The following is a 16,060-nucleotide window of genomic DNA, read 5'->3' as shown; positions in this document are numbered from 1 at the left end:
AAGATATGGCCAGTGGTGGGGTCCCGTTGTAGATGACGGAAATGTTGGAGGATGATTTGTTGGATCCGCTGGCTGGTGGGGTGGAAGGTGAGAGCGAGGGGGATTCTGTCCTTGTTACGAGTGGGGGGAGGGGGAGCAAGAGTGGAGCTGCGGGATGTAGAAGAGACCCTAGTGAGAGCCTCATCTATAATGGAGATGGGGAAGCCCCGTTTCCTGATGCCCTAGTGTGAAACACCTCATCCCAGGCGCAGATGAGGTGTAGACGGACGAATTGGGAGTAGGGGATAGACTTTTTTGCAGGAGACAGGGTGGGAAGAAGTGTAGTCCAGATAGCTGTGCGAGTCAGTGGGTTTATAGTAGATGTCAGTCACTAGTCTGTCTCCTGTGATGGAGATGGAGAGGTCAAGAAACGGGAGGGAGAGGTCGAAGATAGTCCAGGTATATTTAAGGGCAGGATGGAAATTGGAAGTGAAGTGAAGGTCCAGTTGGGTCTAGTCATCTTCAAATACCCAAAACTGCCCTCAGATTGGTCCACTATGAGGACATGTTTATTGGTATGCAATCTCACTTTTATCATTTTTTTTCCCAGTAGAACAATGCTAACTGGCACCAGGCTATTACTTTGCCAGCAATGCCTGGTCATTGTGCTGCTGGGTATTCACGGAGTCACTTCTATTTGTTGGAACAGTATTTTGTAGTTGCCCTGGTAATATTCTCCACTCATTCCAACAACTTGGCTGGGCTCTTGCGGGCTTTATTTAATCCTTTCCTCCCCCCTCCCTCTCTCTTCAGCAGGGAGCCTGACGTCAGGCGCTGTGAGCTCTGAGCTTAGGTACAGACTCGCCTACCCAGGGGGAGAACGGGACAGTGGAGAGGAGAGGAGAGGAGAGGAGAGCAGAGCAGAGCAAGCAAAGCAAGAGAAAGAGAAAGGATCCGACACCACCTTCGACCAACTTCGCCCCTTTTCAGCTTAAAAAATGGGTAAGTGCACACACACTTACAGGGGGGGGGGCACTTGGATTTTTGTTCTCCTATATATCCCCCCACCCCAACCCCTCCCCATAGAAATGCACTGAAGTTTAGAATCTGAAACTTCCTCTCCACACCGAGCTGTCAAATTCTGAGCTGGGAATGTGAAGTTGCCCTGCTTTTGTTACAAAATAATAAGACTATCAATGACCGTTACTCGGGATTTTTCTGCTGTAAAATGTTACAGAAATAACTTGATTGTGATGTCTCTCTGATCCTGTCTCAGCTGCTGCTGTTCCTCTCCGTTACTTTGCACAGGCAAGGGTTTTAATTTGCAATGTGTTCATTCGAAAAGTTTGGACTTTTCCTGATGTCGGATCATTTGTACGAACAACTGTCCAATTCTGGGAAGGAAAGCCCACGGAGGGGGTTTGCTTTATGTTTTTTTTCCCTCCCTCCCCCCCCCCCCCACCCACTAGGTTATTTATTGTAAGAGGTGAAATCTCTTTCCAGCTGACTCTGGGGCAAATGAATCAACACTTGGTGTCCAAGTCACAATGCTCAGGGAATTATTTAGTTTACAGTCTTTTATCATTCTCGGTTCAATTTAGGGGACCTTCTGCAGATCAGGGAGTTAACCCACCCACCCCTCCCCCTCAAAAAATAATAATTCAGAGACCTAAAAAGCAATTACTTAAAAAAAAAAAGTAATGCTTTAATCATCATGAGAACGTGAATGCTGATTTATAGCAGCTGTTCCAGAGGAGAATTATGGTTTGAGTCTTATTCTTGCCTGGCAAGAATACCAGGAATTTTATATTGTTGGCATGCAGACTTTTTTCCCCCCCTCTCTGGCTAGTACTGCATTCGCAACGACAGAGGTGCACAAATCACTGTTGGAAGTTTTCTCAGGCTTGCTCGCTCTCCGGATCTTTTTCCTTTTGACCCGCTGATGAATTTACCACTTACTGTACAGAAACACGCTGATTATTTTGCCTGCTGTTCCATGCTGGGTTTTTTTTCTCCCCCCCCCCCCCAACTCTTAAGCTGAAAATGTTTAAGGGGCCTCTTGGTGGTCACATGCTCCATAAACGGTCCGACTACAGTAACAGTAGTGTTGATCCTGTGCCTTCAGTGCAGTGCGTGGATGATATTGGTTGCCTGACAATTCGTTTAATATTAAGATGCAAGAATTCCTGAAAATGTAAAACGAGCCTCTTGTTTGGAGGATGGGAAATTAGATATGGGCATTTGGCATGAAGCAGATACCCTAGGTTTGAGATTGATATTTAATTTGACTTTATGATACACACTTTTTACTTTAGTTTATTGTCACGTGTACTGAGGTACAGTGAAAAGCTCTTGTTGTGTGCTAACCAGCCAGCGGAAAGACAATACACGATTACAATCGAGCCATTTGCAGTGTATAGATACATAATAAGGGAATAACATTTTGTGCAAGGTAAAGTCCGATCAAGGATAGTCCGAGGGTCCCCGATGAGGTAGATGGTAGTTCAGCACTGCTCTCTGGTTGTGGTAGGATGGTTCAGTTGCCTGATAACAGCTGGGAAGAAACTGCCCCTGAATCTGGAGGTGTGCGTTTTCACACTTCTGTACCTCTTGCCTGATGGGAGAGGGGAGAAGGGAGAGTGCCCAGCGTGTGACTTGTCCGTGATTATACTGCTGGCCTTGCTGAGGCAGTGTGAGGTGCAAATTAAGTCAATTGGCGTTCAGTGGACAATTTTCTGGAATAAGAACTTCAATGGGGGGGGGGGGGGGAGAGAGGGGAAAACAAGAACAAATTGGAATGGATTTCATTGAATCGCCTCATAGAAAGAAGCCCTTGGAGATCTCATGCATTTTGCCCAGAGTTACCCAATCAGTACTAGCACTCCGTCCTCTCCTCCCTATGGCCCTGTATATTTTCCAACTTGGAGTATATCCAATTCCCTTTCAAAAGTTGCAGTCAAACTAGCTTCCAGATCATCGTAACTGGTTACATTGAACTTTTTTTCTGATTCTTCTGTCCATCATTTTGAATCAATTCTGCCAGAGGAAAAGGTTCCTCATCATTTAATTTCAAAAAAGGTTTTAAATTTTTTATTATGTATTGAGAAATTAATGTAGGATTGGATTCGTGCAGTAGATACGAAAAGAAGGAGACTGCAGTTTTTTACACATTGTGTAAAATGTAGGTTGTCTTTTTGGCATTTCTGGCTTTCTCTCTTGCAATGAGTCCTAGTTGAGGCAGGCTAATTGGTCACGCAAGAAACTGCAGATGCTGGAATCATTCGCAAAAGACAAAGTGTTGGAGGGACTCAGCAGATCAAGCAACATCTTGTGGGGGTGGGGGGGGGTGACAATGTGCTGGAGGAACTCAGCGGGTCAGACAGCATCTCTGGAGAACGTGGATAGGTGACATATCGAATCAGGATCCTTTTTCAGACTCGGTCTGAGGAAGAATCCCCAGCCGAAACATGAGTCTGAAGAAGGGCACTGACCACTGACACAATGTGAATCTGAAAAAGGACCCCGACCCAAAACGTCACCTGACCCACTGAGTTACTCCAGCACTTTGTGTCTTTTTTCCCATAAACCAGCGTCTGCAGTTACACGTTTCGGCATCGGGGGAGGAATGTGTAGGTGATGGGTCCACCCCCTCCCCAGATACAAACTGAGCTGCTAAGTTTCTCCAGTACTCTGTGATGTGCTCAAGTTAATTGGTTCCTGTAAATTACTTTAAAGTGAGTGGATGGCAGGAGACAGGTGGGGGGGGGGCGAATGGGAGGAAATAGATGAGCAAGATGGGTGAGAATACTTGCATGGAGATATGTTGGGGGATGGCACTGATGGGCATGCACCCACAACCAGAACCAGCATCATCTGCTCGGCCGCGGGACTTAACATCGCCGGCGCGGCTCGGCTGCGGGACGTTTCAGTGCCCGGTGCGGCTCGACTGCGGGACGTTTCGGTGCCCTGTGCGGCTCGGCCGCTGGACTTAACATCGCCCGGTGCGGCCGCGGGACGATTCAGTGCCCGGGGCGGCTCGGCCAGGGGGCCTTCCATCCCCTTGCGGGGGCTGTGCGTGTCGGTTGCCTCGGTAGGGGTCAAGCTGTCTGTCCGTGGGTGCGGGGGGAGGAGAGGGGAAGTTTTGTTGCCTCCATCACAGTGAGGGGGTGTTTGGAGTCACTGTGATGGATGTTTGTGTTGGGGTCGTGTGTCCTGTGTTCTTTTCTTTTTTTGCTGTGACTGCTGAAATTTCGTTCGGTGTTGTGCCGAGCGACAATAAAGTTTTGTTATGTTATGTTATGTTATGTTATCTCAATGGGCCAAATGGCTTTAATTTGTAAAAAAAAATGAAGTATGAACACAGTTCCTTGGTGCTGGGAGCTCTTTAATGATTAAGTAATAAATCTTTTGTTTAAACTTAATAAGAGGTAAGTAGGGGAAATCCATTTCCACTGGCCACCGTGACAGTAAGATAGTGTGAGGATGGGCAAGGCCGTAGATGTTGTCTGTACAGACTTCAGTAAGGCCTTTGATAGGGTTCCACATCGTAGGCTGCTCTGGAAGGTTAGATTGCATGAGATCCAGGGAGAGCTAGCTACCTGGACACAGAGTGTGTAGGAAGGAACTGTAGGTGCTGGTTTAAACCAAAGATCGACACAAATAGCTGGAGTAACTCAGCGGGTCAGGCAGCATCTCTGGCGAAGAGGAATGCAGAGATGCTGCCTGGCCTGCTGAGTTACTCCAGCATTTTGCGTCTATCCTCTTGGCTTGGTGGGAGGAGGTAGGTGGTGGCGGTGCGAGGTTGCTTTGCGGACTGGAGATGTGATTAGTGGCATACCTCGGTGATCAATGCTGGGCCTGGTGCTGTTTGTGGTTTATGTCAATGATTTGGATGAGAATGAACAAGGCATGTTTAGCAAGTTTGCCGATGACTCTAATGTAGGTGACATTGTAGACAGTGAAGATGGTTACTAAAAATTACTGCACGATCGTGGTCAACTGGGCCAGTGGGCTAAAGAATGGCTAATGGAATTTACTGTAGATAAGTGCAGGGTGTTGCATTTTGGGAAGTCAAACCAGGGCAGATCCTTCACAGTGAATGCTAGGGCCCTGGGAGAGTGTTGTAGAGCTGAGGGATCTAGGAGTACAGGTTGTAGAGCTGAGGGATCTAGGAGTACAGGTACACAGTACCCTGAAAGTGATATCAGAGGTAGATAGGCTGGTAAAGACTGATAGCTTTCATCAGTCAGGGTATTAAGTAGAGAAATTGAGATGTTATATTACTGTTGTACAAGAAGTTGTTGAAACTGTATTTGGTGTTCAGTTTGGTCACTTGCTCCAAGAAGGATTTACGAGGCTGTTGTCAGGACTAGAGGGCTTTAGGTATACGGAGAGATTGGGCAAGCTAGGACTTTATTCATTGGAACCCTGGAGGCTAAGGGATGTTCTTTTTAGCTGTATAAAGTTATGAAGGGAGTCTAATAGGGTGAATGCACAGAGCCTTTTGCCCAGGGTAGGGGAATTAAGAAGTAGAGGACATAGGCTTGACGTGAGAGGGGAAAGATTTAATAGGAACCTGAGGGGCAACCTTTTCACTCAAAGGATGGTGGATGTCTGGAATGAGTTGCCAGAGGAGGTGATTGAGACGGGTACAATAACAGCGTTTAAGAGACACTTGGACAGGTTCACAGATAGGAATGGTTTAGAGGAGTATGGGCCTAACACGGGCAAAAGGGCCTAGCTCTGATGGGGCATCTTGTTCAGCATGGGCAGGTGTTCAGCATGGGCAGGTTGAGCTGATGGGCCAGTTTCTGTGTTGCATGACTCTCTGACTCGATGATACACATTCATGATTGCCACCAAGGCAAGAGACCACACAACACCTTTTGTTCTGCTCATCTCTGCATAGCTAAAAAAAATCAGTTTAGTTTATTGTCACGTGTACCGAGGTACAGTGAAAAGCTTTTGTTGCGTGCTATCCAGTCAACAGACAGACAATACATGATTACAATCGAGCCATTCACAGTGTATAGATACATGATAAGGGAATAACGTTTAGTGCAAGGCAAAGTCCGATCAAGGATAGTTCGAGGATCACCAATGAGATAGATCGTAGTTCGGCACTGCTCTCTGGTTGTGGTAGGATGATTCATTTGCCTGATAACAGCTGGGAAGAAACTGAATCTGGAGGTGTGCGTTTTCACACTTCTGTATCTTTTGCCTGATGGGAGAGGGGAGGAGAGGGAGTGGCCAGGGTGTGCCTCATCCTTGGTTATGCTGCTGGCCTTGCCGAGGCAGCGTGAAGTGTAAATGGAGTCAATGGAAGGGAGGTTGGTTTGTGTGATGGCCTGGGCTGCGTCCACAATTCGCTGCAATTCCTCGCGGTCTTGGATGGAGCTGTTCCCAAACCAAGCTGTGACGCATCCCGATAAAATGTTTTCTACGGCGCATCTGTAGAAGTTGGTGAGAGTTGTTGGAGACATGCCGAACTTCCTAAGCCTTCTAAGGAAGTAGAGGCATTGGTGTGCTTTCTTGCTTTCTTTCATTTGTTTAACAATGCAGGCAATCACAAGGAGAAGTCAGTGAAGAATTCATTGACGTGTTCTCAGTCGCCTAGAGGACAGTTCTTGTTTGTGATCCTATTTTGTAATGGCAGCCGTGAGGCATGTCCTTCAATCTCTTCAGTGGAACTGTTTTCTCCGGAAAGCCCAGCCCAGGGCAAGTACTCGAGGTGTGGGAACTGAGGTGGTGATGAACTCAATACTTCCCTCCCTAAACTCTGTGAACCAGACTGCCTTTAAAGTCAGTCCCTCTTTCAACGGCATGGATCTAAAGCAAATTGGGTCACATTGGAGCCCGAGGATCTGTCAATACCAGCTACTTCTGATTAGCTGAGCAGCTGAGATTATTAAATGGGGGAAAGAATATATCCAACTAAAGTTGTGTCAAATAGGAGAAACATAATTAAAGCTGTGGGTACGATACAGTGCATTGATCTGGCAGCCTAGTTAGTGATGAGTTGTGTTTGCGACCATAACGTCAATGCATATTGAGTTTGTACTGTGTTAGGTGATTGACTGAGTATACTTCCAACTGGATACAGAAGTGTAAATGCACCACAAACCAGATCCTCCAGAGGAAGTTCATGCTGTCTCACTTCAGGCCTCAGGAATTGATTTGTGTCTCATTATTTTATTTTTTTTCGAAGCATTGCTAGCCTGGAAATGTGAGCTTTCTATATAAATGTATAAGTATGGTGGATTTATGGTTGATTTGAAAGGGAATTCTCAGGATCAGGAAGGGTCTGAAAAGAAAAGAATGCACTGAAATTGTTTCTTTAGCAAAAGGGTCAAGAACCACAGGGCACAGATTTAAGGTGTTTGGCAAAAGAACCAAAGGTAACATGAACAAAGAAGTTTCCACCCAGCAAATAGTCATGACCTGGAATTCTCTGCCTGGTTTGAGGAAGGACGTCCTTGCGATTGAGGCAGTGCAGCGTAGGTTCACGAGGTTAATCCCCGGGATGGCGGGACTGTCATATGACGAAAGATTGGAAAGACTGGGCTTGCATTCACTGGAGTTTAGAAGGATGAGAGGGGATCTTATGGAGACGTAGAACATTATGAAAGGACTGGACAAGCTAGATGCAGGAAAAATGTTCCCAATGTTGGGGGAAGTCCAGAACCAGGGGCCACAGTCTAAGAATAAAGGGGAGGCCATTTAAAACTGTGCTGAGAAAACACTTTTTCACCCAGAGTTGTGAATTTGTGGAATTCTCTGCCACAGAAGGCAGTGGAGGCCAATTCACTGGATGAATTTAAAAGAGAGTTAGATAGAGCTCTAGGGGCTAGCGGAATCAAGGGATATGGGGAGAAGGCAGGCACGGGTTACTGATTGTGGATGATCAGCCATGATCACAATGAATGGTGGTGCTGGCTCGAACGGCCAAATGGCCTCCTCCTGCACCTATTTTCTATGTTTCTATGAACGGATGGTGAAAGTAGACGTTCACTGAGGATTTGGGCAAGTATTTGAAGGAAGGGAAAAAAAAGGTTACGTCTAACATGCTAGGAAATAAGAATAACTGAATTGCTCTTACAAAAGTCATGTCATGCTTTAATACTGGTAATGTTTCTCTGTTTTTAAAGATATACATTTTTATATTAAGTGTTATCCAATTTGGTTTGCAAATTGTCAACGGGTCACCATTGACCCTTTCCTTTCCCCGTACTGCCCACTGCTCTAAATCATGATATGCTGCAATCACCGCGAAATACCAGAAGAGTAACTTTACTATCTCTGCTATGAAGGCAGCGTTTGCAGCTGTCATGTGGCCATAAGTTTATATCCCGTGCAGTAACCCACCACAGGTGTGCGTCTGGGTGTCTAGACGGTCAGATGGGCAAAAAATGCTGGAGTAACTCAGCGGGACAGACCGTATTCCTGGAGAGAAGGAATGGGTGACGTTTCTAGATTTAGACTTAGATTTAGAGATACAGCGCAGAAACAGGCCCTTCGGCCCACCGGGTCCGCGCCGCCCAGCGATCCCCGCACATTAACACTATCCTACACCCACTAGGGACAATTAAAAAAAAAACATTTTGCCCAGCCAATTAACCTACAAGCCTGTACGTCTTTGGAGTGTGGGAGGAAACTGAAGATCTCGGAGAAAACCCACGCAGGTCACGGGGAGAATGTACAAACTCCGTACAGACAGCACCCGTAGTCAGGATCGAACCTGAGTCTCCGGCGCTGCATTCTCTCTGTAAGGCAGCAACTCTACCGCTGAGCCACCGTTTCGAGTCGAGACCCTTCTTCAGACGGTCAATGCTGGATCTGGTTATCAGGATATTTGGTTTAATTGCAAACTACATTCACTGAGTGGGTCGTACCCACTTTTCTCACCCTGCTCTTCTATGCGATCCTTACCAAGAATAATTGGTAGTCTGTAGGATTACAATTGAGCAATTTTACATTATCCAAGGATTGTAAACTTTTGTACTGAATAAACAATTCATTTCTTCCAAGTTTCGATAAATGCTTGCAAACTAAATGGTTATCCCCCTCCCCCAGTCCAAAATGGATCACATAACACTGCCTGTTCACATAGTTGGAGGTTTGAAGACCCATTTGTGAGATCTGACATGATAATGCATTAATATGTTGGATGTATTGCACTCGTTCATACCGAGAGGAACTTATCATAACCTCGCCTAATTGCCGTTTTCACCAATTCAAGTGTAATGAAGCCCTTGCAGAACATACAATTGAAACTTCACTCATTGCCAAGGAGCTGTCATGGAGCTGAGAGTGCAGTGGGCTGTTGTTGTTCAGAATATAACATCAGCATTATTCCGGCTTTTCATTTACCCATTCCAAGTACTGAATTGAAATTGGGCAATTTACATAAACAGCCCTGTTTAAATAAACAGCCCGATTTCGAGGCAGTAGTTTCAGTTTAGATGAACTAGTTTAGTTTAAACTAAATTAAAACCACTGCCTGGAACTGAACTAAAACAACTGCCTAACAATTGGGCTGTTTATGTGCAGTTTGACACTTTTTTTTGTTGTTGAGATTTTTAAACCCTCTTGGTAACTAATCCTCTGGCTGGCAGCTGAGCTTAAGCTGATGCAAAGTGCCTTTAAAATTAATTGTTCTATCCATCGGAAACTCGGTGCAATTTGGAAGGACGGTCTAATGCCGAGGCCATTGCTTGTGACCAGCCGAACAAAGAATAATGCCTAGTTTGCAACTTCAGCCAGAAAAGTATGTGGTTGCTCCTGGACTGAAGTTACATTTCACACCATCACAATGAAATTAGTTTGGGCCTCATTGTTAGTTAATTGAACTTGTCCTTCAGCATAAGAAATGTTAAGTAGTCTTTCTTAGGCACTTGGTTGTTTCGCATGTACATATTAAGCAGATATATACACCACTAGAAGCAGACAAAATTGCCTTTGTTGCACTAACATATGACATGCCAGTCTGTTTTAAAGCTGCAGTGAAAATATTGAGCTGAGGACTGAATGCATAATTATCCTTTAAAGAAATTTTCTTTTAGATGTGACTATTTTCAATCGCTGGTGACACCACGGTTTTATCTGGCATGTTCTCCGATATTCTTGAAAGCATTTCAATGTAGCAGGACTGCATCTTATCCAGGCAAATGTCTTGTTTATTGAAATCCAGGGATGAAACAATGGGTTTCTCAAAAAGTGTGGGAAGGAACTGCAGATGCTGGTTTACACCGAAGATAGACACAAAATGCCGGAGTAACTCAGCGGGCAGGGAGCATCTCTGGAGAGTAGGAATGGGTGACGTTTCGGGTCGAAACCCTTCTTCGGGCTATGAGTCAGTGGAGAGGGAGTCTGGAGAAATGGAAGGGTAAGGTGTGAAAATGACAGATCAAAGCAGAAGCTATTCAATGAAATATGGAATGGTTCATTGTGTAGGAAGGAACTGCAGATGCTGGTTTTCACCGAAGATAGACACAAAATGCCGGAGTAACTCAGCAGGCAGGGAGCATCTCTGGAGAGAAGGAACGGGTGACGTTTTGGGTCGAGATCCTTCTCAAAAAGATGACAGAAATGGATTGTTTAACTGCGGGTAATGTTTCATTTCACTACACATTTATGTGTATGTGACAAATAAACGACTATTGACTATTGACTATTGATTGTGCCAGTGCAGCATGTTTATATTAGTTTGCTCGTGTTGTATTTTATGATTTGGAAGTTAAACCAAATTTATTGATAAAGATTTAGCTGGTAAATGTTTCAGTTGAACTATTTAATGGGTGTTGTTTGGTTCTTGAAGATTCGTTTTGTTCCCTTTTCAACTTCTTTGCAACTCGTTCTTAATAGCTACAAGTGTGGAAAGTGGTCATCAAAGGTAGCAAAAAATGGATGGAAATATATGTGTAGCTTGTTTGATATTGTGTTTTTAAAGTGAGGGCCATCCATCGACTTCATGGATTCAACATGGGCTTGTGAGAGGCATTAATAAGCAGTTATAGTGAATAACGAATCAAACCTAATGAGGCTCCAACACCATCTTGCATCATTCTCCACATAATACCTTTGCCCTGTTATTTGTAAAGAGATAAAAATGTTTGTGGCTCTTCTATATACTAAATCTCTCATTTGTTTGTTTGTTCCTGAACTGCAGCCAAAACGGTGCACGATAGCGTGTCAATTTTAGGCCCACCTTACTCACCGCCGTCCCTTTGGTGCTAATGAAAGAAGTTTCATTGAAATTGGTGTTATATTTTTAAAGTTAACGTTTTAAAGTTAAATTTATCTCCTAGGGAGGGGGGAGGGGGGAGGATAAGGGGTGTTGAGGGGGATGGGGTGGGGGGAGGGGAAAGGGAGGGGAAGGGGAGGGGAGGAAGGTGGGGGAGGGGGAGAGGGGAGGAGGGGGGGAGGAGAGGGTGCTGCACCAATGCAGGAGAGGTTTGGGCCCTACGGGTCCACTTGGTCTAGTTACAATTAAAACACAAAATACTTGCGTTGTAACACCAGGATAAGCGCTGAACCAAGAAAACCAAGCCCAAAGCCAAACTACAGTAAACCAAGCCCAAAGGCCCAGTAAACTGATTCTACCAACTTGTGCTCGGGACAATAACTAGCTCCAGATGCAATAGTCAGCCACCTACAAGCACATTTAAAAAAAAGACCATGTAGATGCCAGTATATCATTGGGGTTATCAAATGGGCACCTCCCTTCACTGGTGTTACGTTGAGTTCAGCCCATGACACCTCGGGAAAGCTCAACAGTTAGTTCTGGCGTCAATATACAGTATGACTGTTTCCCCAGTAACATGAGCGATTAAAAATGCCAGCCTTCGTGAGCAGTGTCTACAAATTTCAGACAAGAACTTGTTGAGGACACATTTGGAGTATTGTGTTCAGTTTTATCCTGCTGTAGAAAATATGCTGTTAAGCTGGAAAGAGTGCAGAGAAGATTTATGAGTTTGTTGCCAGGGCTTGAAGGCCTAGGTCGGGCAGGCTAAGACTATTCCTTTTAACACAGGAGGATGAGGGGTGATTTTATAGAGGTGTATAAGATCACGAGGGGCATAGATAGTGTAGATGCACAGAGTCTTTTACCGCGAGTAGGGGAATCAAGAACCAAGGGACATGCAGTAGGTTTAAGTTGAGACGGGAAAGATTTAATAGGAATGTGAAGGGTGACTTTTTTCACACAGAGGATGGTGGGTAAATGGAATGAGCCAGAGGAGGTAGTTGAGGCAGATACTATAACAACATTTAAAAGACATTTGGACAGATAGATGGACAGGAAGGGTTTAGAGGGAAATGGGCCAAATGTGGACAGGTGGGTGTAGTGTAGCTTGGTTGGCAAGGGCAAGTTGGGCTGAAGGGCCTGTTTCCATGCTGTATGACTCTGACTCTAACTTGGCAAGCCTCTCTTAGTTTTCAAGTCAATTTTTTAATCCAATCCTGATGCTCTAGCACATCTGTGGTATTAGCATATCTATTTCTAAATGGTAATTTAATAAAATGCATATTGCCACAGATGTATATCATTAATGTTACATCATTGATCACCAAGTCACGTAGTACTTGGTATAATTGGTGACTGAATGTGAGCCAACGTTTGATTGTCCTCTAAAGAGAAAATGTAACACCCTTTCCTGTGATTTGTTTTAGAGAGCACGGGAAAGGTGAGGTTATATTTTAGAGACCTCACACATATTGTGAGGTGAAAGGCCACCAAATGTCCTGTAAACCTCTACATTTTTTGTGCCTTTTTGTTTGGCTCTGAAATTTGCTGCTTCAAGGTATAAAACCATGAGAGGAATAGATCGGGTAGATGCACAGAGTCTCTTGCCCAGAGTAGAGGAATCGAGGACCAGAGGGCATGGGCTTAAGGTGAAGGGAAAAAATGTAATTGGAATCTGAAGGATAACTTTTTCACACAAAGGGTAGTGGGTGTATGGAACAAGCTGCCAGAGGAGGTAGTTGAGGCTGGGACTATCACAACATTTAAAAAACAGAGAGGTACTTGGATAGGACAGGTTTGGAGGGATATGGATCATATGCAGGCAGGTGGGACATCATTGGCGGTCACTCAAAACGAGTATGACTGTCCTCCCTTATAAAGGACCCCTGAGCGTGACTTTGTTTAACATGGGGAGACTGGTGCACAGACACGGTCCTTGACAGATCTGGGTCAGGATCCAGTGGCATGGTATCCAAGACGACCGGGGACACTTTTCTGCTGCAGCCTTCATCCGCCTTCCCAGCCGTTGTGACGCTCCACTAAAGAAAGCCATCATCCTCCGCCCGTTCCACCGTTGAGGTCTTGGTTGGATTGCTCTTTGTCAGGGACCTCCCCCTCGACCTTACTGCCATGGGAGACCCTACCAGAAGCGTAGCCCCAGACGGCATCGCTCTCAGGATCTCAGGACCACACAAGCTTCTCCACCACGACAAGGTGACAATCCACGGAGAAGGCAGGTGGGACTAGTGTTGGTGGGACATGTTGGCCGGTGTGGGCAATTTGGGCCGAAGGGCTTGTTTCCATGCTGTATCACTCTCTGCCTCTATGTGTGAAGCAATTAGTAATTATTCTCCATTTACGTTGAAAGTGGCCTCTTTCTTTTATAACACTCTTAGTTAACCTAATAAAGTTTGCGATGCTTAAGCGTTCATTTCTAAAGCACTTCCCTCCCCCTACGTTGAAAGATGATGCAGATGTTTTGGCATCAGGGGAAAGTGCAACCAATAGGGTTACAATTGAAGACGCTAAATGTCCTCACACAATATCAGCTGAAGGTCAACTTGGAGAAACTCTTTTTTCCTTTACTTGTCCAGCTGTGATTCTCAGTGCAGCCGAACTTTAAATATTGTGATCCACAGGGATCGAGACCATTTCCAAGATGAGTGTTATTATGACAAATGAAAAATGCATTGATTGTTGAGCTAATATCCTGAGCTTTTCCACAGAGGTTGTGCAATATATTGGAACACTATGGTCATTTGCGTTTTTCACGGGATTCTGTCCAAAGAGGCACAGCCTGAAGAAGGGTCTCGACCCGAAACGTCACCCATTCCTTCCCTCCAGTGACGCTGCCTGTCCCGCTGAGTTCCTCCAGCATTTTTGTGCCGATCTTCTTGGCAAGGTCGAGCATCCCAGTCTGGCATTATGGCGCTGAGGGATCATGTCTCCATTTAAAAAAATATATAGTTCCAATAGTTTTATTATATACAGAACTAGTAAAATCTAACCCCGTGCCATGAGCTTTTGCTTCTTCAGCTTCTTCTTCTTCTAAACAACTTCCTCCTCTGGTTTTGGAACAACTTGCTTCTTTTCAGTGAGGATCATTTCTATGTGGCACGGTGCGCTCATGCCTGGGTTGACACGACCATGTATGTCTGCCGGCGCATTTTAGGAGCCTTGCTCAATCACGAGGGAATCCACATCCAGACCCTTTAGTTCAGCATTGCTCTCTGCATTCTTCAGCATATGCAGTAGGAACTCTGCACTCGTGTTAGGCCAACGTCCTTGTGTCCAGCCCCATTGCCTTAGCTTGAGCACACCTGCCAACTCCTCCATTGTAGTGCCGGAAAGGGACACATTGCCTGTTGATCACAATGTCCTTCAGGAACGTGGTTGTCGCATGAATGTGCATGCCTTTGGTGGTCTGAGCAGTTTCACGAGTATTCTTAAAATGTACTCACAAGTTGGGACCGCTTGCTTTGCATGACTTAGTGGGACTCTCGGGATCCAATCAGTACCGGACCATTCTCAGAGTACGTCGGCCGCCCACAGGGAAAGCCATTTTGTGTGACATCAGGAAGCTCCAGCCTTGAAACCAAAACCTTCCATGGACACAAGTAGCAAGGGGTGGTTGACACCATTGGAGGAGGGTCCGAGCATGTGACTTGGAGCACAGGGAAATTGGGGATCTTTTGGTGGGTGGGGAAGTGGGGGTGGGGGGGGGGGGGGGGGGGGGGAGATATAAGCAAAAATCCCACTGAAATCTTTTCTCTCCATCCCGCCTGCTGAGGGAAGCCTTCGTGACAATCATGATCGTACTTGATCATCTTAGGAGATCATCTTAGGAGACTACACGTCAGAAATACCCCAGAATGCTGATCTTGAACTGGCTAAAACATGCATGGCATCTGCTCGGAGCTTCCAACTGTTGAGATCTTTGACCTATCTAATCACCTTGATTACCACTCTTGCACATTCACAAAGATATATCTAATTTGCAGGACAGAATGGTAGCTCCTTTGTCCCACTCTATTCCCAATTCAACAAAAGTATTACACATTACTATGAGAATAAAAGGAAGAACAATAGCAACATATGGCTGTGAAAAATATCTACAGCTGTTGAACTAGGTAGTAAACTAGTAGTAAACAAGTTTACTCTACTAGTTTACTTTACTCTGTGGAATTCTCTGCCTCAGAAGGCAGTGGAGGCCAATTCTCTGAATGCATTCAAGAGAGAGCTAGATAGAGCTCAAGGATAGCGGAGTCAGGGGGTATGGGGAGAAGGCAGGAACGGGGTACTGATTGAGAATGATCAGCCATGATCACATTGAATGGTGGTGCTGGCTCAAAGGGCCGAATGGCCTACTCCTGCACCTATTGTCTATTGACTATCTCCTGGTACAGAAAGGTAACACTGGCCACAGTGTCACATGCAAAAGATGCGCTCAATGCTCATAGCTCAAAGGTCCAGTTGCCCAGTTCAATGCCGACCTCTGCTTTCCGCATGGGGTTTGCGTGCTCTCCCTGTCTCTGTGCGGCTTTCCCCAGGTGCTCTGGATTTGCAGTCTTGCAGCATGGAAAAGGGGAATTCAGCCCACTGCATCCACCTAGACCATCAAACACCCACTTACAGCCTCATTCTATTCTGCCCCCAGTCCCAGGAAAGCTCCCCACCCCTCTAGATTCTAACACATAGTGTGGCAATTTACAGAGGCTGGTTGTTTTACCTATGCACACTTCTTTAGGGTGTAGGGGAAAACTACAGCACCTGAAACTTGCACATTCCCAAATCAGTGCTCACTGGCAATTGACACAAAACGCAGGAGTATCTCAGCGG

General features: G+C 45.5%; 1 protein-coding gene across 1 annotated transcript in view; it reads left to right on the top strand.

Moving 5' to 3' along the window:
• The first annotated feature begins 797 nt into the window (after nucleotides 1-797).
• Nucleotides 798-16,060, top strand: part of gpm6bb (glycoprotein M6Bb) — a 203,202-nt gene continuing 187,939 nt past the window's right edge. Inside the window, exon 1 of the mRNA XM_078408981.1 lies at nucleotides 798-981. Coding sequence (XP_078265107.1) covers nucleotides 978-981 — 4 coding nt within the window. The 5' untranslated portion in view covers nucleotides 798-977. The remainder of the gene's footprint in view (nucleotides 982-16,060) is intronic.

Source organism: Rhinoraja longicauda, chromosome 12 (assembly GCF_053455715.1).
Source record: "Rhinoraja longicauda isolate Sanriku21f chromosome 12, sRhiLon1.1, whole genome shotgun sequence".
In the NCBI taxonomy this organism is placed as follows: domain Eukaryota; kingdom Metazoa; phylum Chordata; class Chondrichthyes; order Rajiformes; family Arhynchobatidae; genus Rhinoraja; species Rhinoraja longicauda.
Note: the sequence above shows the minus strand (reverse complement) of the source record. Positions and strands in the feature narration are given on the sequence as shown.